We start from the raw sequence: 22,150 nt of genomic DNA, 5'->3' as shown, positions 1-22,150 counted from the left end.
TTCTACAATATAAGATTTATTTTTCTCTTTTTAATATAGTTATATCATATAAAAAGATCTTTATTATATAAGGATTAATCAATAATAATAACAGAAGATAGAGAAAAAATATTGGGATATGAAATTATAATATCATCACCTTTAATTTATTTATTGATGGTTAAATTTTTTTCACATAATATAATCAAGTTAAATAAATCAACTTTCGAGAGAGAGTGAAGCCATGCCATGCCCCGTAGGTATCAAAAGTAAAGCTGCTCAAATTATGTGATTTGTTTACATTTTTAAAAATGCAAATAATTCAATTTTCTATACCAAATCAAATTGACAAACTGATCCAGTTATTTAAACCAAACCGGTTTAGAAAAAAAATATTTGATTTTATATTAAATTGATTAAAAAATAATTTAATTCTTAAATAAGTTCAGAAAACAATTATTTATGGTGAAATTTGGTTTGATGTATAATTCAGTTTATATGATTCCTTTCCCACACTTAATAATACATGATGCCTTATTTAGAGAGTGACATGTCCTTTAAAAAAGGCACCAGATGTGGTATATAATCTGCAAATGGATGGACAAAAGCAAAAGACACAAAGTGCATGTGGGGACCACCTGGGTTCCACTGCATGACCAGGATTTGCCACATTCAATGGTACACAGCCCTGTTAAAAATTCCACTCCCTTCAACCCCCAAAAGTCTTTTTTTTTTTTTTTTTTTGAAATATTATGTTGCTCCGTCACTTTGTGATTAGTCCAAAGACAGGTTTAAGATTAAAATTTTAAATCTTTTTAAAAAATTATAATAAAAAGGATTAAACATATACTTTCACTCTTCCTGTTCAGCTCTAAATCTGCCATCATTTCAATGCTTTGAAATTTATTTATTTATTTTTTAATTTCTCTATAATTGGCCTTTCTTTAAAGTAAGCCACTTTTTGAGTAAATTCCTCACCTATCGTTGAATTACATGTGCCACTCGAAATTGCCGCCCAATTTGACTTTCTAGTATGATTTTTTTCTCTCACGGGCTACAATGCCTCTTGTCTTTTTTCTCTAATTCAAATATCTCTGCTCCCCTTTACGCTTCCACAACAAACTATAAAGAAACTACACACATAGCTAAAGCAAACACTACAAAACACATAAACTATTTCTTTCTCTTCTTTTCCCAGTACTGGTCCATTTCTGAATAGCAACATGCACATAGAAACCCCAGAAGCTAATTTTGGAGATGGTGGCAAAAACTTCGACGATGATGGACGAATCAAAAGAACAGGTATATATATACTATACACTTCTGTTATTGGTCTGTTCTTTAAAGAGTTACTTTGTCATTGTGGATTATGGTTGTAATATGATATATAATATGGTTTTTTTTTTTTTTTTTGGTATGAATATGAAGGGACATGGGTGACTGCTAGTGCACATATCATAACGGCTGTGATAGGTTCTGGTGTTCTATCTCTTGCATGGGCAATTGCGCAGATGGGTTGGGTAGCTGGTCCTGCAGTACTCTTTGCCTTCTCGTTTATCACCTACTTCACCTCCACTCTTCTTGCTGACTCTTACCGTTCACCTGACCCTGTCCATGGCAAGCGAAACTACACCTATTCTGAGGCTGTCAGAGCTATCTTAGGTATGGAGATGAAGAGTAAAAAAACATTTTTTGATAATCATTTGCGGGATTTCATTTAATTTAGTTTTATTAATTAAGAATGGACTAAATAAGAAATGAGATAAAATATTATGCTGTTTTTTTATATTTATTCTACTGACTGATATTCAATTTCGTTAGGTCAGAATCTATAGAAAAAAAAAATCCGAAGAAAAAAAAAAAGAAAAAAATGAAAGTCAGCTGATATTTTGATATAACAGTATTGAAAAAAAAAATAGATAGAATAGACATAATATATATATATATATATATATATATATATATATATATAATATTTTATTCCATACAAAATATATAACTGAAATAACTTGTAAACTTATTGTATTAAAATTTTGAGTTAATAGGTGACATGTATAAACATTTTAAGTTAAGAGGTTAGTGGAATTCCATTTATTATTTATTTGGTTCCTTAATAGCTCATTGTTTGTTTGGATTCCACCTTGCCAACGAGAGGTTCGTGTACATCTATATTAGTTTATTTGGTTCCCCTGTCTCTCCTAACGTGTACAACTATATAGTTTTACGGTTTTTTTTTTTTTTTTTTGGTAAGTTAGTTTTACGGTTTTTGTTAATTTATATCTATCGCTATTCAATCTTTGAGTTGATAAAGTTAAGGGTGGTGAGACATGACACTTGAGAATTCAATTTTTTTTGGATAACCGATCTTGATTACTTCTTTGAGGTGAATTAGAATCTTCTGGTGTTCCACGAGTTCGATTCTTTGAACTGATATGAGAATTCACGTTTTAAAATACTCTTTTTTATTGTCAAAGCCAATAAACTATCATAGTTTCTTGTGTTCTTGGAGAGATACGTCACATTACTGGGAATATGCCATTTTCCAATGACAGGGTTTTGTGCCGAAAGGTTTACTTTAATTTACATTGTTAAGAACCTTGTTTTACATGGATTTTACATTTAGAACTATTATTATTTTATTAAATATATATATAGAAACCTTCAACTGACCAAATTAAATGAAAGTTTGATGCACCTTTAATTTGTTACCTTATGTATATATGTCCATAGGAGGCAGGAGATATCAGCTGTGTGGATTGGCTCAGTATATAAATCTTGTAGGTGTAACCATCGGCTACACAATAACTGCATCAATTAGTATGGTGTAAGTTTCCACATCAACTTAATTTTGACTTATACATATTATATATATATCAATATATAAAAGAGAGATAGAGAAAGAAACGTAATATATTCCCTTTTTTTTTTTTTAAATATATGATGATGACTGATTAGGGCGGTGAGAAGGTCGAACTGTTTTCACAAACATGGGCATCAAGACAAGTGCAATATATCAAACAACCCTTCCATGATCATTTTTGCTTGCATCGAAATTGTTCTTAGCCAGATACAAAACTTCCATAAGCTCTCTTGGCTCTCTATCGTTGCAGCCATTATGTCTTTTGCTTATTCTTCCATTGGCCTAGGCCTATCCGTTGCAAAAGTCGCAGGTAAGCATGTCATTATAAATCAATTAATTAATTTATTTTTATACAACTTAAGATCTTAAATTAAGAATAATAAGTTAAGGTCCTTGTTTTCACTTCCACATTTATTATATAAGTGTGTGACAATAATATATGAGAAATGCAAACAATTTTTTTTATCCTTGCTTGAAGGTGGGGGACATGGACGAACATCCGTAACTGGGGTGCAAATTGGAGTGGACGTTACAGGTTCAGAAAAGGTCTGGAGGACGTTTCAAGCTGTTGGTGACATTGCCTTCGCTTATGCTTATTCTAATGTGCTCATTGAGATCCAGGCAAGCTATATTTATATATGTATTATTTGCTAATGTATATATTCTGTACGGTTAAATAATACTTGAATAATGTATAGATCATTTTAAAAAATTACAATAAAACCGAAGTTTTATTTAATAACTTGCATAATAATATATAAAAAGTTTATGAATATAGATTTGTGTAACTATCATAATAATGTTCTTGTAGTTCTAAGTGTGGTGTGGATAGTTGAAAACAGATGACTCATTATTGAAGCTAAATTTCAATAATAACAATAATAGTAATGTAGTTCATTATGATAGAGACGGCAAAAATTGGGGTAAGAAAGGATTATATAAAGAAAGGTTGACCATTCACGTATTTTGAATTTTGATGCATGCTTAAAGTTGAAACGTGTGCCTGACTTAAAGTCTTCAACACATAATTGACCCCAACTACTATTTTTGACCACTGTTTCTTTTTTTTTCCTTTTTCTTTTTTCTTCTTCTGTAGTTGACTTACGTGTGATCCATATATATTATAATTATCTCAATATTAGTATAGATATAGTCTCCTTCAGGATTGCATGCATTAATTCATGAGAACCATGGCAGAGCTGTCATGACAAGGACTGCAGAGGACGTATACCGTATCCCAAATAAGAAGATTGGCAATAGAAACAAGATAAAAAAAAAGTTTCTATATTCTTTAGTCTATCTTGGAAAAGATGCTAAGGCAAATTCCATCTCCATCATAGAGATGCGTATTACTATTTATTTATTTTTAAGCCCCTATACGGCTATACCTATCTGTAGCTTGTGGATCATTAAGATTCCTTCTTTGTATGAACCATTAAATCCGCAGACAGCTATCTCAAATGGCACTTTTTTTCTGAAAAATAATTAAATATTACTTTAGAACAGTATAACCATACTTTATCTAGTTTTATGTTCTGATAAATGGCTTTATTCTTTCAAGCTAATCAATATAAACGGCACCACCATGAAAATTATACTTCATTAAGACTTTATGGCACAAATATATATTATATAAAAGATAAGTGTATCTATTAGGACTCAAAACGATATGATTTGGAGTTAGGAAAAGACTTTATCATGATAAAAATTAATATAACTTTAAAATAAATTAAAAATTTAAAAAAAATTCCCTAACCCAAAACAACATGGTGTTAGGTTACTAGGGATAATTTCTCTCATGTGACATTAAAATCACATATATAAATATGATTTAACAACTTTTTTTTTTTTTTTTCAAGAAATCTTTGTCAACCTTCTAAAATTACATTTTTCATTAATATCAATGGCATGTAAAGATTCCATGCCCACCATACTGTTGCAGGATACCCTGAAATCAAGCCCTCCGGAGAACAGAGCAATGAAGAGGGCAAGTTTGATTGGCATTACGACTACAACATTATTTTATGTGCTATGTGGGTGCTTAGGTTATGCAGCATTTGGAAATGATGCACCAGGAAATTTCCTCACAGGGTTCGGTTTCTACGAGCCCTTTTGGCTAATAGACTTTGCCAATGTCTGCATAGCAGTGCACTTAGTTGGGGCCTATCAGGTAATTGAGTAAATAACTTGAATTTATTAAAGCATATTATCTAGCTTCATATTCTATGGTATATGTATATATTTAATTTGTTCATGCATGTTTTTTTTTATTTTCTATGGCCAGGTCTTCGTGCAACCAATATTTGGGTTCGTTGAGAAATGGAGCAAAGAAAGATGGTCAGATAGTCAATTTATAAACGGTGAGCACGCTTTGAAGGTTCCTCTATGTGGAAGCTATAACGTGAACTTTTTCAGGGTAGTGTGGAGGACTGCATATGTGATTTTCACTGCTGTTATAGCTATGCTATTTCCATTCTTCAATGACTTTTTGGGGTTGATTGGTTCACTCTCATTTTGGCCATTGACGGTTTACTTCCCCATAGAGATGTATGTTAAGCGATCCAACATGCAAAGATATTCCCTCACGTGGATTGGGCTCAAGATATTGAGTTGGGCCTGCTTGGTCATTTCTATTATCTCAGCTGTGGGCTCCATCCAGGGACTTGCTCAGGCTCTCAAGAAATATCAACCCTTCAAAGCACAACAATAGTTTCTAGTGTTACCTTGTTTTCTTTTCTTGTAACCTTTTTTTTTTTTTTTCTCTCTCTCTCTTATCTTGATAAGTTATCGGCAAGTCCATGGATAATGTACTGTTATCAAATTCTTGGGGATAGAAAGAACACCAACACCCAGCAGGAGTAGATATGCAATGAATAATGCCCAAGATGGTTAAAAAGTAGATGCCCTATGTGACATGCAGAACAATAAATACCCTTTTGATTTAATAGAGCCTGCATTTAAGCTTGTATCTGCATCAAATTGTATTTCAATGGCAGAATGAAGATTCAGGATTTGCTATGACTACCAGCGAGGTTGAACATTCTTACTACTAAATGTTCTACTACCACTCTAATATAACCTCTAAAGCACGGACTCGTGCATTTTTAAAAAAATGTGCGTGTCGGACACGTATCCGACATGCTCTGACACGCGTTCAACACGTGGTCAATATTTTGGGACACGTGATTAACTCTCCGACACGCTCCGAAATATTTTTCCGATAAGCAGTTAATTTTTTCCGACACGTGGTCAACGCTTGGACACATTTTTTTTTTTTAGTCTTAATTTTATTTTATTAACTAAAAATAAAAAAAAATCATTTATAAATCAATTTTTTTCTGTTATGAAATTTGACTTGAAAAATTAACAAGGTAAGAAAAATTATTTTTGTTTATATTTATGTTATGAAATTTGAATATTTGATTGGTTATATGACTTATTATAGGCTATTATATGTGTTAAATATATATTATATTACATATATTAAAAATATTATTTAATATCAAAACGTGTCTTAGCGTGTCGAAATATGACATTTTTTAGAATTAAGGTGTCGGCGTGTCGTGTCGTGTCCCGTGTCCTCCGTGTTAGTGTCTGTGCATCATAAAATATAACTATATATTCCGGGAAGTACGTTCAAAGCTTTTTTTTTTCTTCCTTTTTTAAAAATCTTTTAGAAATTGTCGGCTGAAAAATGGGATCCCACGGTGATTAGAGTGATAGTAAATTGACAATAGAAACATTTGACAGTAAAAATATCCTACCTTCTAAATAAATGTGCTGCATTAATATCAGGAACCATGAAAATAGTTCTTGGCCGGCTCACATCTGGCAAGAAACACACGCATGATTCACCTCAGCAGGGAATGACCTTTTGATTGTATCATGAGTTACCAATACAGTAAGTAACAAAAGCTATCTTCTATTTAACCAAAAACTGCCCCCTCATTAACTGGTCCAGAAATCCTGTAAAGGTACAAGTAGAATAAGGTTGTAGAAACAAAAACTGATGTTGTTGTCTCCATTCGAGATCCATTTGTCATTTGGAAGTTGAAGATAATCTACACTTAACAAATTACAATTGCAAGACCAATACAAGTAGAACTTAGTATTTAAAAGTTGCTACTCTTAGAAGAAAATAGAGACATTAAAGAGGAAAATAGAAGAAATCTTAAATGAGCAGAAATAAATCAGACAGCAGTTCGAATCTGAAAAGATAAAAGAGGAAGAAGATGTATCAAGTCCAGTTTCTACAGATTCTTTGGATACAATTGGACAGGATAATACAAACGACAAAGTGTATATAGAACTAGACGCCCTGTCCAGTATACGTTGATTGAAGAATCTTATCTTCAGATAACTTTGACTGAAAAATAGTAAAGAGATGTGTCAGGAGAATCCTATCTTCAGAAAAAAATAATAGAGATTTTATCTTTAATAGTATGTGTCGTCAGGTTTTTCTTTCTTTCCCTAGCTAGTTTCTCTACATATTATGTTATGAGTAAGGTAGTCTTGCCTCGTCTCATATAAATCATTATTCACAAACCCTAGCAGAGCCAATAAGTGACCATTAGCATGGGAAATTTTTTTGGTGCTCCGGGCCCCATATGGTCTTTCCATTCAAGAAATGACACTTGGACAAAAAGTTATTTTTTATTTCCTCTCTCCCCTCTCTCCTCAGTAGTTGTATGATTTTGATTGGTCCAGACCACTGAGTAAATGGTGGTCCGGAACCACTAAAATTCTTCTCATTAGCATGTGAGAAGGAATTAAATTTGAGTTAGGTCCATGGTAAATGTAGTTAGACTAAGTGAAAAGTAACACAATCTTGTGGATATGATGTAGAGCCTTGCAAAAAAATAAAAATGGAATCGGCCAACTCCAACCCAAGCGACGCTATTAAACTCTTACAGGTGAAGAAACTGAAACGTATTTTATTCAACATAACAGAAAGTGTGAAAAGGCTATTAAGTTATGCTACATGCGCTCTATTTATAGTGTTGTTCTTAACCAAAGAGAAAAGGCCAAGTGGCATTAACTAACTAAAGGAGTAACAAACTAACTGATTGTGTTAATACACAACACCAGAAAACAGCAAAAAGAGAAAACTGATAAAACTATATCTCAACACCCCCCTCTAGTTGGGAGGTGGATGTCTCTAAATCCCAACTTGTCCATAAACGTTCGAAAATGAGCTGGGTGAAGTCCCTTAGTAAACATATCTGCAATCTGTTGTGAAGTGGAAATGGGCATCAAACGAATCAAACCATTTAGAATCTTTTCTCTTGTAACGTGACAATCAAGCTCAATATGTTTGCTACGTTCGTGAAAAGATGGATTATGAGCTAGATGAACGGCTGCTTGGTTATCGCAGTAAACCATTGCAGGGCCTGGAGTAGCAACGTGTAAATCATGGAGCAAGTAAGTGAGCCATTGAAGCTCACAAGTGAGGGTGGCCAAAGCACGGTATTCAGCTTCGGCTGATGAGCGACTGACTGTAGTTTGCTTTTTGGATTTCCAGGAGACTAAGGCTGATCCAAGGAAAGTGCAGAAACCAGTTGTAGAACGTCGAGTGTCCGGGCAAGTAGCCCAATCAGCGTCTGCAAACCCTGTGAGTGTGAGGTGATTCTGAGAAGGGAAAAACAGGCCTTTAGCAGGGGATCCCTTTAGATATCGAAGGACTCTGCAAGCTGCATTATAGTGAGCCTTCATTGGACGTGCCATAAATTGGCTAAGTTGCTGGACAGCAAAGGAAATATCGGGTCTAGTGTTAGCGAGATAGAGCAAGCGTTCTATAAGTCTGCGATATACTGCTGGATCATCATAAATTTCTCCTTGATCCTGACACAAACGCAAAGTGGGCTCTATAGGTGTGGAAGCAGGGCGTGCACCAAGTAGACCACTGTCTGAGAGCAACTCCAGGACATACTTACGTTGATTGACCACTATGCCATGTTGTGAACGGGCAATTTCAAGTCCAAGGAAGAACTTTAAATGACCAAGATCCTTGATACGGAACAAATAATCTAGACGATTTTTGACTGATTGTATTTCATCAAGGTTATTCCCAGTTAAAACCATGTCATCAACGTAGACTAATAATGCAGTAAAGGAACCATTGCTGACCTTAGTGAACAAGGAATGGTCAGCAGATGATTGGGAGTAACCAAGAGCTAAGAGTTCAGTGGTGAGGCGAGCATTCCACTGTCTACTGGCCTGTTTAAGGCCGTACAAAGATTTCTGGAGTTTGCAAACTTGATTCGGATGAGGAGCTGTAACTCCATCAGGAACCTTCATATACACTTCTTCAGAAAGGTCCCCATGAAGAAACGCATTATTAATGTCAAGCTGCTCCAAAAAGTAACCACGAGCTGCAGCAAGCGCTAGTAAGACTCTTATGGTTGTCAATTTTGCCACAGGAGAAAAAGTCTCAAAATAATCGACTCCTTCCATTTGGTTATAGCCCTTAGCCACCAACCGTGCCTTGTATCTAGCAATGGAACCATCTGGATTGTGTTTGATTTTGTACACCCATTTTGAGCCAATTGGGTGTTTTCCACGAGATAAATCCACAAACTTCCAAGTCTGGTTTTTGTTCAAAGCTGCTATCTCTTCATCCATGGCAATGATCCATTCATTTGATTGTGTGCTTGCTTATACGTTCGGGGCTCAACAAAGGAGCTAATGTTATGACAAAAAGAGGAATATGCAGGAGAACATTTATCATAAGAAATAACTGCTGAAAATGGATGAACGCATTGATTCTGAGTTGTGTGTGGTTCTGTAACAATGGAAGAATTGCATATAAAATCAGTGAGATGCTTGGGTTGAGTTCTTAACCTGCTTGAACGTCGTGGCTGGTGTAGAGGAGTGGAAGTATGTATCGGTGGATTTTCTGATGTGTGGCCAAGTGCTGTATCAGATTGAGGTGGGAGTGACACGTCAGTATATGTGTTGATAGGTGGAAGGTGTGATGTAGCAACATGTGGTACAACAGTAGGAGTTGGTAGTGACACGTCATTACTTGTGATGACAGGTGGAAAGTTTGATGCATCACCATGTGTTATAGCAGATTGAGGCATGTCATATGGAATGCTTGATTCAACCATAAAAGGGCAAGAAGGAACCTGTGTATCTGTATGCAGCTTGTGAAAAGGAAAATTATCCTCATAAAACACAGCATTTCGTGAGATAAAAATCTGTTTGGAAACTAAATCATACAAAATGTACCCCTTCATCCCATCTTTGTGTCCAAGAAGTACACACTTCCTAGCTCGTGGATCAAACTTCAAACGACCACTGGTTATTGTAGAGGCATATGTGAGACAACCGAAAGCTCTTAGATGACATAAGACTGCTGGCTTGCTATACAATAGCTCATAAGGAGACTTATTTTTCAACATAGGTGTGCAAAGTTGATTTATAATGTGAATAGCATGCATGATACAATATGACCACAAGTCGATAGGAATTTTACTCTGGAAGTGTAAGGCCCTTGCTGTGTTTAGTATGTGTTGATGCTTCCTCTCTACAACTCCATTCTGTTGAGGGGTTTCTACACAGGAAATTTGATGTAAGATACCCTTTTGTGCATAAAATTCATCCATATGAAATTCTTTTCCATTATCACTGCGAAATGATTTGATTGTTACACCAAACTGATTTTTGATGAGAATAACAAAATTTTGAATATGCTGTCTTGTTTTAGATTTAGATTTCATGAGTATTCCCCAAGTGAATCTCGAATAATCATCTACTATTGTCAGAAGAAATCGATGACCATGTATAGAAGACACAACATATGGTCCCCAAATATCAATATGCACTAAATCAAAAGCTGAATTTGAAATAGTTGAACTAATATTGAATGGTAATTTTCTCTGTTTTGCTAAATGACACACATCACAGGGATCATTCATATTTGGACAAGAAATAAAAGGGTACTTGTTCATCATATCTTTTATTACAGATTTGGAACAATGTCCTAAACGGCTATGCCATATGTCAGTGCTTGTAGACTGCACTGCTAGAGTCTTATTCTGATTGTCTGCTATCCATGAAGTTTCTTCTTTATCATCAACTGGTTTGGTGTATTGCTGAGTGAGCATGTATAGACCTCTCTCCAATTCAGCAGAACCAATCATCTGCCTGGAAGGAATTTGCTGTATGATACATCTCTGATGCTGAAAGATCACATTGCAATTAGACTCTCGTACTAGTCTATTGATTGATATCAAATTCACCTTAAAGTCCTTAACATATAACACATTTGTTAATGTTAAGAAATTTGAAAGGACTACAGTGCCAGAATGAAAGGAGAGCACCTGGTTGCCATTGGGTAAGGTGATACCAATAGGTTCAATATTTTGAACACAAGATAGACTTGCAAAGGAATAGGTAATATGGTCAGTTGCTCCAGTATCCAAAATCCATCTAATTTTGGAGTTACCTGAGGATGTGTCACTAGTCTCAGCACTGAGAGCTTTGGCTTGCACCATATTGCTACTATGAGTAGAATTCACTGTGGAGTGCTGCATAGATTGCTGAATTAAATTGAGGATAGTTTGATACTGATCCTTTGTGAAATTATCCTTTGAGATAATGGAATCTGCAACTTCAGATCCTGAGACTCGATCTTCATTAAACGCCTCAATTGCATTTGCCTTGGGCACTATGGTTCTCTGTCTGTAACCAGGTGGATACCCATGCTTTTCAAAACATGTTTCCACTGTGTGATTCATTCTTCCACAATAGGTGCACAGTTTATTTCCAAAAGATCTCCCTCGTCCACCAGATAGACCACGTCCTCTGCCTCGTGCTTGGATGGCCTGTGAGAATTGTGAACGTCCTCTGCCTTGTGTGTGGTCTGCAGAATTATAATATGTTTTCGGTGTCTCATGATTGGGTATGGTTCCCTCTAACTGAAGCTGTCTCTCCTGCTGTGTTACCAAGGAGAACACACGATTGACTGATGGTAAGGGATCCATCAACATGATTTGAGACCTCACGTGGCTGAATCTTTCATTGAGGCCTTTGAGAAAACAAATTGAATAGTCTCTTTCACGTATCCTCCTAACCTCTGAGGCAATTTTACAGCAAGGACGAATGCACTTACATATTGGAGTTGGTTGTAAGGCTTCGAGTTCATCCCAAAGGATCTTAAGTCTCGTATAGTAATCTGAAACGCCTTTGTCTCTTTGATGCAATTTATAAATCTCATCTTGCAGATCAGAGATTCTGAAGATGTCTGATTGTGAGAATCTCTCTCTGAGATCGTTCCATACATCAAATGCTCGATCCATCCACAAGATCGATTGCGAAATAGATTGTGTTATCGAACGGTGCAACCATGACAGAACCATGGTGTTACACCTCTCCCATGCAGCAAAGTGTGAATCAGACATGTCTGGAACTGTTATTGTTCCATTAACAAAAGAAATCTTGTTTTTAGATATCAACGCCATTTTCATGGCCCTGGCCCAACCGTGATAGTTTTTACCATCCATAAGCGTAGAAACCAAAACCAAAGATGGATTCTCATTAGGATGTAAATAATAAGGACTACCTGAATCTGAAGGATCTACAACTTTAGTTGATGCAGTATATTGATTCGGATCTGAATTTTCAACATTCCCTTGGTTCTCAATGGGACTCTGATTCGCCATTATGATATTGTTGTTAACTATGAAGAACACTGAAGTTCAAGAACAAAGATACAAAAAAAAAAGTAACAAATGGATGAAGATGAAGAGAAAACAAATGGCGATCAGAGCTCTTTGAGAAGCTCTGATACCATCTTACAGGTGAAGAAACTGAAATGTATTTTATTCAACATAACAGAAAGTGTGAAAAGGCTATTAAGTTATGCTACATGCGCTCTATTTATAGTGCTGTTCTTAACCAAAGAGAAAAGGCCAAGTGGCATTAACTAACTAAAGGAGTAACAAACTAACTGATTGTGTTAATACACAACACCAGAAAACAGCAAAAAGAGAAAACTGATAAAACTATATCTCAACAACTCTTATTTGTAGCTTTGATGATCGTTCATTCCCCCCCCCCAAATAGGGTGAGGGCACGACTTGCTAAAGAAAATGAGTAATGTACCGAAAAAGGACAATCAAAATAGGATATTTCTATGATGTGTGTACGAAAAAGAGAGAAATTGTTTTAATCCAAATGTCAATTTTTTAATGAAAGTCGTAGCTATATCGGGTGTATCGAAAATGCTATCTTAAAATACACACCAATGTGCATGTCTTGGGGATACCAAGAAATGTTGAAAATGTTTTACTGTGCCCGACTAAATATTAGGCTGTTATATAACATTTTAATGCAAACTTTATACGAGTTTAATTTTGATATGCTATTAGTGTAAAGTAATTTTACACTAATATCAAATTATGTGTTAGTATATTATTTAAAAAAATAAACTTTAAAATATTTATTAATAAAGTCAATCTTATTTAATGACCTGATAAATCATCATTTAATACTCATATAAAATAAATTTTACAGTAATATAACATAAAAAATAATTATGCAAAATGTATATATATACAATCACAATTACAGAGAGAAAAGAGCACCAAGTCCAATAAAACTAATTAAACAAAATAGCCAATAAATGTAAAAGCCCACCTATTGGGCCCTAACGATTGCTCGACCCAAAATTGGGCCCTCGTAACCTTGTCATTTTTTTTTTCTCAAAAAAAAAAAAAAGTGTCTAAAATTTTAGTAACCATTGCGAGGGATATGAAGAACTGGTGGTGGGAGTGACAGCATGGCCATATCCACATTGGTTCTCTTTACTTTTTTTATGGCATTCTAATTCTTTCAGTTTTTTCGAACTTCAACGATCATTTCATGGACACTCTTTGCCACACTGAACGCAGAATAACACAATGGGTTTCGGTTTTGGTTTTAGACTAAACCTCAGGCTCAGATATAGTGCCCCTGTTCACTCTCCTCATTCCTTCACCAATTCACCTATCTGGCTTTCTTCATCTTCTGGTCACTTCTTTTCTTCCTCTCTATACCAATTTCATATTATTATTATCATTATTTTTCACTTTACTCATAAATTATGATGTTACAGCCTAGACAACATTTTTTTTAATACTTTATAACCGTTTTGATAAACTTATAATTCAACCTTCAGCCTATGTGTCAATTCCTGAATTAAATGTTTTAATTTTTATTTATCTTCTTTATCAATGTCTATATGCTTATAATATACATTTTATTTCCTATTGTTTTGAATTTTGGGTGAAATGTGATGCAGGTGGAGGCAGGGAAACTTCTTTCAATTCAACGAGGTTAACCCTGGATAATGATTTATTAGAAAGAGAAGAAACGAAGGTTCAACATTATGGTTTTAATTATTATATTGATACCTAAAAACAAAAGGAAAAATAAAATAATAATAAATCTTACAAGTTGTTTATTTATTTCATAGGTAAACAAAGGAATGAGGTTGCTGAGTAGCGTAGATGAAATGATTGGTAATACCCAAATGTCTTTTGGGGAGGATTTATCTGCAATCTCTACAAAGTTTCAGTCTTTCAGGGCACAGCATTTTCGTTTGTTAATGGATAATCTAAGTGTTTTAGAAGAGACTTTTGCTGATTCTGAAGCACTGAGTTTGGAAAAGGATATTATATTGCAACTAGAAAAGCTTGGAGCTCTCAAGTTATTCAACGTTTGTCTTTCAAGATCTTTTGGAACTTCCTCACTTGTATTGGACTACACTGATGAGCATGTTGGAGAGAGTAAGAGAAACTGCAAAGTAGTTGATTACATGGATAAAGTAGTTGTTCCTTCTAGCAAGAAAAAGGAAAATAAAACAAGAAGAAAGAGAGCATTTATTGCCACAGAAGTTTCCTCTCAAACATTGCCTTTGAAAGCTAATCAAGAAGATCTATTACCTTTCCCAGCTTCATTTGTAAAAGGAGCATCAAATGCTAAAAATAGAAGAACGATGATTGCTAGAAGGGAGGTGGAAATGTCAAAAGCCGTAAAGGTTAGTTTATTGTTAACTGTTAAGAATATTAGAGTGATTTTTGTACCATGCTTGTGAATTAGGTGAACATTAAAATTTTGCAATGCTCTAGGTGGTAGCAGAGTTAGAGAAAATTAGAACAGCTATAGAAAATGATACAAAGCAAGTAGCAAGCTTGAGTAGCTGGGCAGAAGCATGTGGAGTTGATGAGAAGGTGCTGCAGCAGCAATTGCATCATGGTCGTTGTTGTCGCGATGAGCTCATTCGGAGTACTCGTTCTTTAGTCCTATACATTGCCAGGAAATACAGGGGTTCGGGAATAGCATTGGAAGATTTGCTTCAGGTTTGTTCCAAATGTCATTGTGCGTCGTTTTAATTGTCATTTGTCATTGTTATTGTTGAGGACGAGTTTCTATTTGGCCTTCTACCTATGTTGTCACTCATCATTCATGCAGAAGATACTGAGTTTCGTGATTGACAGTTGGTATTTTATAGAACTAACAATGAACAACTTGTGAAAATTAAAATCACTGCAAATCATTCGTGATATGTGTGTGTATGAGAGGGAGGGAGGGACATTTGGATGATGGTATCAATTTATTGAAAGAAAGGTCATGCAGATATGCATAGGGTAAATTATACTTTTCCCTCTGAAGTTTTCATTTAAATCAATTTTAGTGCACCCACAATTTATGCCCTCAAATTTTAGAAACAAACACTACACCTGGTCTTTTTTTTTCCCTTTCATAATAAAGCACTCGGATCTTATCAAAGACGCATTGAAGTTTTTATTCTCAACTAGTAAAAATATGCCCATGGGAATGAGTGTGTTCTGTGGGTAAACAGTAACTAGAAAATGATTAATGGGAAAAAAAGCACTAAGAAAGACTTATTTTTCAGTGGAGGAAATGATCATGGGCATGGAAAATAATCTCTCAATCATTAGTTTTAACTAAATTAATAACAGTTTTAGGATTGTAAACTCAATTCACTGAGGGTGATTTGAAAGATAATTTCCAAGGGGAAGTATAATTTGGCAATATATGTGCCTGTATCTTTTGTGTCAGTGAAAGAGATAAACATGAAATGCTAAGCCATAGGCGAGATCTTAAATTAGCATTTATGCCAAATCTCCGCGGACATAGGATTTAGAGCCAAAACATCATAGGATTTATAAGCCTTCTCTACCAAAAAGGTATTGCCTGACATGATGATTTTGGGGATTGTGTTGGCTGCAAGTGTCTATGGCTTTGGGTCAATATGTTACTTATGCTTTACTTTGTTGCTTTACGCCTTCTTATTAGACACAGCGTTTTTTAAACACATGATAACATGAAAGGACAATTGAAAGAAGTTGTAAGGTACTAACGCCATTGATGCTTTGATCGATGTTTTTAAGAAATTGACTGAAAGCAGAAATGTAGAATGAAAATGTAACTATGCATACACGAATTCTCTTTCAGTTAGCTTCTCAGTAACCTATGTGTTTTTCTTTAAATTTAATAGGCAGGAAATGTAGGTGTTCTCCAAGGAGCAGAGAGATTTGACAGTACAAGGGGCTACAGATTCTCAACCTATGTGCAGTACTGGATAAGGAAATCAATGTCGAGAATGGTGGAACGATATGCTCGAGGAATAATAATTCCTGTATGTTCCTCTTTTGCTTAGGACTTTTTCTTAGTACCAGTCTCATCCAATACAGACCTTGAATTTGATCCTCATGTTTTTTTCCTCTTCATTATTCTTTTTAGTGGTCATTGAGCAGGGCATTAAGTCAGATCCTGAAAGCACGAAAAGCAATGAAAAGTACATCCATGAAATGCCCAGATGATTATGAAATCGCAAAGATGACAGGTCTTTCACTGAATAAAATCAGAGCAGCTAGCAATTGTCGGAGAATAGTTGCCTCAATTGATCAGAAAACTGGGGACTACTTTAGTGTAGAATACATGGTAAGACTAAGATTCTTCCAATCGTTGACTCTCTTGCTACTCATCATTTCTTATTTCATGTGTTGTGATCTTACTAGTAATTTTTCTTTTTCTTTTTTTACATTATCATCTTTGTCATTGAAGAATGAAACCAAAGGAGAAAATCCCAATACATTTCTGGGAGTATGAGAAAGGCATGTGCCTTTAAGAAAAAGAAAAGAAAAAGGAAGATAAATTACTTGCTGAGTTCAGTTCATCAATAGGTTCCTAAACTGAGATCCTCAATCAAATAATCAAAAGCATGCCCTCTTGTAAGCATCCTATGTTCGTGAGGACTGCAATTTCTTTCTTGTTAAGTTTTTCTTCCTCACAGGATTTTGTTGGTGTTACGACTGAGATTGTAAAAGGGCCTTGGATAGGACCAGGGTAATTAGAAGCAATTAGTTAGTTAGTAGCTTAATAGGGAAGCCTAATGACTTGTATATAAGGGGAATACCCCTATATTAGGAGCAGCTTTTGACAAATATTAGATTAGGCTGAGAGTGCCCAGTTAAAGGGGATTGCCCCTTGGCAAGAGAAGTGTCTCTTGTGTGTTCATTTGTCTTTCTCATCAATAAACAGATCCTTTTCTTCCATTCCCCAATTTTTTTTCATTCTTCCTTTTTATTTTGCAGGTTTCAAGCCCTAAAGAATCCAGAGCTGTAATAGTTTTCCATGCATGTTTCTTTTTTCTTTTGTTTTTTTTTCATATCCATTGACAGTCTCATAAAACATACAACCTTCTTATTTGGGTAGCAGGGCAGCAAATTATTATCAAGTTTTCATGTTGCAGTTTTTATGCAATCGGTTATATGATGTGGCGACTTTAAAAGCCTATATAGAAATACTAGTCTCATGAACAATTATCCTGTAAATATTATTATCAGGTATATATAAGCTGTTTTGTGGCATTAATTGATGCTGCAGGAACTAATGCCGGATTCGTTAATAGAGAGTCCTGAAGAAGCTGTCATGAAGCAGCACATGAGAAAAGACATATATGATCTCCTGAAAGGCTTGGACTCGAGGGAGAGGCAAATACTAACCCTACGCTTTGGTCTTAATGATCACCAGTCCAGGTCTCTTGAAGATATAGGGAGGCATTTCAAAGTTACCAAAGAGTGGATAAGGAAGATAGAGAAAAAAGCTCTAACAAAGTTACGGAACGAAGCAACCATCTCAAAATTAAAATATTATTTGGACCTGTAGTATATTGTTGGTTTTTTGCTAAGCTTCAATATCATCTTCATTTCATTTGTATATGATGGATGTGTACAAACTCTTGGTCCAGAGTTGGTTGTATGCATTATGTATCAAATAAAGTTTTTTATTGGTTATCATCCTGGTGACTTGTCGCTTGTGTGTTCCTAGCTGAAAAAGCATTATCAGGTATTGCCAGTGCAGCATTTGACCACACAAAGATGTTTTGACTACGTAGAAGAGAGCCTCAAACTCTAGTGTTAAAATGGAGTGTTGATACCAAATGATGGTAGTTCAGTTGGCGTCAGGAAACTGAGTAGGTGGAGGTATAAGCATTGTTGGAATAATAATTCCTCTTAACCTTATGGTGATAACCATCACCAACAAATCAAGAACCATTATGCCAAATTATAAAGGAATATTAACATAAAGGTGGAGGCATACATGTCTCCATAGCAACAGAATAACTTCGATCTTCTCCTTTGGGGTATACGATCTTCCTTAGTCGAATAGCCTTAATTCTTATTCCTTAGTATGATCTTCTCTTTATGGGGTATGCGATCTTCCTCAATCAAATAGCTCTAATCCTTATTCTTTAGTGCTGTTTCTCTCTTGATGGGAAAAAGAAACTAGGGTTGTTATTTGACATATTGAGGACCATAACCTTTTATAGTGTTTTTCTTTATTGTTGGGCCAGTAAGCTCCCATTATACCTAGTTGGTCCAACACTAGTATCAACACATTTGTCCTACACTTACTTAGGAATCTATTTGGGCATCTTTATTTGATCACTTTAATTTACCCAATATATATTAAATAGCATGGCGAACCAGAGCAGTGGTAAAGCTGTTCTTTCATGACTGAAAGGTCATGGGTTCGAATCCAGGAAACATCATCTTTGCAATTATGCAAGGGTAAGGCTGCGTACAAGGATTACCTCCATCCCACACTCGCTAGTCGGGTTTAACGAAGAGCGATTTTTTATATTAAATAGCATAATATAATTATTTATACAATATGTAGCCCACAAACACATTAGTGTATATAATTTCCTAACAATCTCCCACTTGGGCTACACATTGACCTGAGATAATTATATCATATATCCTTACTGTATGCTATTTATCCTTAGGTTCCTCCTTAGATACAATCTAGTCCATCTCCTATATTAATATGAGATCATGGCAGCTTTTGTCACTGTCAAGCGTAACTAAACCTTCCATGGTCATTACACCAATATATTCAATGACATAGATCAAGTATGGACGAGTGGCATGGATATTACATGCAATGTGATCTCAACCAGGCCTATTTCCAACTGGTCCTACTTTAGTTTTTACGAGATCAGTCCTTAATTTTCTGCATACACAAAGCAGAAACACAAGCACAAAATATACATATTCAGAGGGAAAATAGCATCAAAATCTTTATTCTGCAGAAAACAAACATATAAATGTTTTTACATAGAACACCAACATAAAGAACTCCCACTAAACCATAGTATCATCACACAAAACAACACCCATATGAGCAGTATGCTCGTGAAAGAAATTAGGCACTACGCCTTTAGTAAGCGGATCTGCAAGCATGGAGTTCGTACTTATGTGTTCTATGGAAATCTGACCACTCTGAACTCTTTCTTTAACAACCAGAAACTTTATATCGATGTGCTTCGATTTTGAAGAGCTTTTGTTATTGTTGGAGTACAACACTGCTGACTTATTGTCACAATAAATCTTTAGTGGCTTTTCAACACCACTTGCTATACGCAGCCCTGTGACAAAATTTCGCAGCCATACCCCATGGTTGGATGCCTCAAAACAAGCTACAAATTCAGCGACCATAGTAGAGGAAGCTACAAGTGTCTGCTTAGCACTCTTCCAAGAAATAGCTTCTCCAGCTAACATATAGACATAACCTGACGTGGATCTTTTACTATCTTGGCATCCAGCAAAATCGAAGTCAGAATACCCAATGATCTCTAATTCATCTTACCTCCGATATGGGAGTATGTAATCTTTTGTTCTCTTTAAATACCGCATAACCCTCTTTGATGCTTTCTAATTATCCACTCCTGGATTGCTTAAATATCTACCTAATACTCCCACTATAAATGCTATATCAGGGCGAGTACAAACCTGGGCATACATAAGGCTTCTTATTGCCGAAGCATAAGGTACCTTTGACATTTCCATCATCTCTAGCTTACCTTTGGGGCATTGATCGAGACTAAACTTGTCTCCCTTAGATATGGGCGTGTCTTCTGATGTACAATTCTTCATGCCAAATCTATCCTGAATCTTTTCAATATAGGCCTTTTGTGATAATCGTAGGATACCTTGAGAGCGATCTCTAAATATCTGTATTCCAAAGACAGAAGATGCATCGCCAAGGTCCTTTATCTCAAAAAATTTAATGAGAAATTTCTTGCTTTCATGCAATAAGCCTATATCGCTGCTGGCAAGTAATATATCATCAACATATAGTATCAGGAATATGAATTTACTCCCATTGAACTTGTGGTGCACACAATCTTCTACCAAGTTTACCTCAAAGCCATAAGAGATGATAACCTGATGAAATTTGTGATACCATTGACGAGAAGCTTGCTTAAGGCTATAGATGGATTTCTTTAATTTGCAAACCATAGACTTTGAATCTCCAAATACAAAGTTTTCTGGTTGCACCATATAAATGGTCTCATCAATGTTACCATTAAGAAGCATTGTTTTTACATCCATCTAATGTAGCTCCAAATCCAAATGAGCCACAAGTGCCATTATGGTCCTAAAAGAGTTATTCGTAGAAACTGGAGAGAAGGTCTCTTTATAGTTTATGCCTTCCTTCTGAGTGAAACCTCTAGCAACTAGACGTGCCTTATATCTTTCAATGTTGCCCTTGGAATCCCTTTTGGTTTTAAATATCCATTTACAACCAATGAGTTTTGCACCTTTAGGTAACTCGACAAGATCCCAAACGTCATTATCTTTCATAGACTTCATCTCATCTTTCATAGCATCAATCCATTTATGAGCATCAGAGCTTTCTAAGACTTGTTGGAAGTTGATTGGATCATCTTCCTTCAAGCCTAAAATATTTTCATGCTCTTGAAGAAACACAATATAATTATCTGGAATTGTGTTTCTCCTTTCTTTAATAGATCTCCTTAAAGACACTTCTTGTGTTTGTTGAGTTTGTTCTTCATGTGGCAAAAGAGACGATTCATTGTTGTCTTGACTCAAAGTAATGTCAGGAACTAAAGCCTGTTCCATAACAACGAATGAACAGGTACCTGATCATTACTTGTTTGTATCGGAATTGCATCTTGAATGACGACAATATTAGGAAGAGAAATATAATTTTCTTCATCATCAAAGGAAACATTCCTTACTTTATCCCCCCCCCCCCAAACTCAGCATCCTCAAGGAATCTGGCATTTCCCGTCTCAAAAAAAAAAAAAATCTTGTAATGAGATTATAAAACTTAAAACCCCGAGAGTGTTCAGAATGAAAAACATTAATCTCAATTGTTAAATAAATAAATAAAAGCAAGAAACAAGTTTTTGTAGATCAACAAGTTTTTTTTCTTTTAAATCTGAGCAAGAAATATGTTACAGGCCTACTCCCTGTCACAAGGAGTAATGAACTTTATCGGGCTTTCACAAGTTAAAAAAACTTTTATAATTTTAAATGTTTGTTAAAAATTCATATGATTTTGTAAAAATTATAAATTCATATTGTCCTTTTAAATCTTATAAATGCTATTAAAATCCTTTAAAATCCAATTTTATGAAATTTTGATTGTAAAAAAAATCTTTTAAAAAATTCTTTAAAGTCACTATAATTCTAGATAGTCTTTTAAAACTTATAAATTTTTTTAGCTCAAAATAGTTTTTTAAAATCCTAATCCAATATTATATGTATTACTACTTAACCCTTAATGTTTCCATCTCGTCACCTAAATTTGTTGTGATTGTATTATATATCACTTAGACCACCCGTGGTTTTATACATATATAATTTTTAAATTTAATATTAATCCTATATTGATATAATATTATCAATTCAAATTATTATACATTTAAGCCTTAAAGATTAAATTAAAATTAAGTAGTACAACTATAAACAAATTTTTTTATTA

The 22,150-nt window shown here is 34.9% G+C and overlaps 2 protein-coding genes across 3 annotated transcripts; both read left to right on the top strand.

Annotated features, from left to right (window-relative positions):
- The first annotated feature begins 1,153 nt into the window (after nt 1-1,153).
- On the top strand, nt 1,154-5,656 carry LOC133315620 (amino acid permease 6-like). The gene is made up of 7 exons (XM_061517277.1): nt 1,154-1,281; nt 1,408-1,641; nt 2,710-2,803; nt 2,935-3,149; nt 3,318-3,460; nt 4,782-5,009; nt 5,124-5,656. Exons 1-7 carry the CDS (start codon nt 1,203-1,205, stop codon nt 5,547-5,549), a joined length of 1,419 nt encoding a protein of 472 aa, XP_061373261.1. The 5' UTR covers nt 1,154-1,202; the 3' UTR covers nt 5,550-5,656.
- A 7,962-nt stretch (nt 5,657-13,618) lies between these two features.
- LOC133315629 (RNA polymerase sigma factor sigC) lies at nt 13,619-18,140 on the top strand. 2 transcript variants are annotated; one of them, XM_061517292.1, is made up of 7 exons: nt 13,619-13,852; nt 14,124-14,200; nt 14,298-14,861; nt 14,953-15,183; nt 16,347-16,487; nt 16,592-16,792; nt 17,738-18,140. In XM_061517292.1, the coding sequence occupies exons 1-7, from the start codon at nt 13,744-13,746 to the stop codon at nt 18,017-18,019; spliced, it is 1,605 nt and encodes a 534-aa protein (XP_061373276.1). In that variant the 5' UTR covers nt 13,619-13,743; the 3' UTR covers nt 18,020-18,140. The 2 variants fall into 2 exon arrangements, with proteins under 2 accessions (XP_061373276.1, XP_061373277.1); XM_061517293.1 differs by having other exon boundaries at nt 17,446-17,873.
- Nucleotides 18,141-22,150: the final 4,010 nt, after the last annotated feature.

The sequence above is a fragment of the Gastrolobium bilobum genome, unplaced genomic scaffold, assembly GCF_033153095.1.
Source record: "Gastrolobium bilobum isolate Gb01-03AN ecotype WA unplaced genomic scaffold, APGP_CSIRO_Gbil_v1 utg4030, whole genome shotgun sequence".
NCBI classification, from domain to species: Eukaryota; Viridiplantae; Streptophyta; class Magnoliopsida; order Fabales; family Fabaceae; genus Gastrolobium; species Gastrolobium bilobum.
Note: the sequence above shows the minus strand (reverse complement) of the source record. Positions and strands in the feature narration are given on the sequence as shown.

What these genes read in the sequence shown, in the direction of transcription:
- LOC133315620 (XM_061517277.1), top strand. Translation starts at nt 1,203, where the DNA reads ATGCACATAGAAACCCCAGAAGCTAATTTTGGAGATGGTGGCAAAAAC. An exon ending in ACTGCATCAATTAGTATGGT is followed by an intron (nt 2,804 to 2,934) that starts GTAAGTTTCCAC and finishes ATGACTGATTAG; the next exon opens with GGCGGTGAGAAGGTCGAACT. An exon ending in ATGTGCTCATTGAGATCCAG is followed by an intron (nt 3,461 to 4,781) that starts GCAAGCTATATT and finishes ATACTGTTGCAG; the next exon opens with GATACCCTGAAATCAAGCCC.
- LOC133315629 (XM_061517292.1), top strand. Translation starts at nt 13,744, where the DNA reads ATGGGTTTCGGTTTTGGTTTTAGACTAAACCTCAGGCTCAGATATAGT. An exon ending in AAATGTCAAAAGCCGTAAAG is followed by an intron (nt 14,862 to 14,952) that starts GTTAGTTTATTG and finishes GCAATGCTCTAG; the next exon opens with GTGGTAGCAGAGTTAGAGAA. An exon ending in CTCGAGGAATAATAATTCCT is followed by an intron (nt 16,488 to 16,591) that starts GTATGTTCCTCT and finishes TATTCTTTTTAG; the next exon opens with TGGTCATTGAGCAGGGCATT.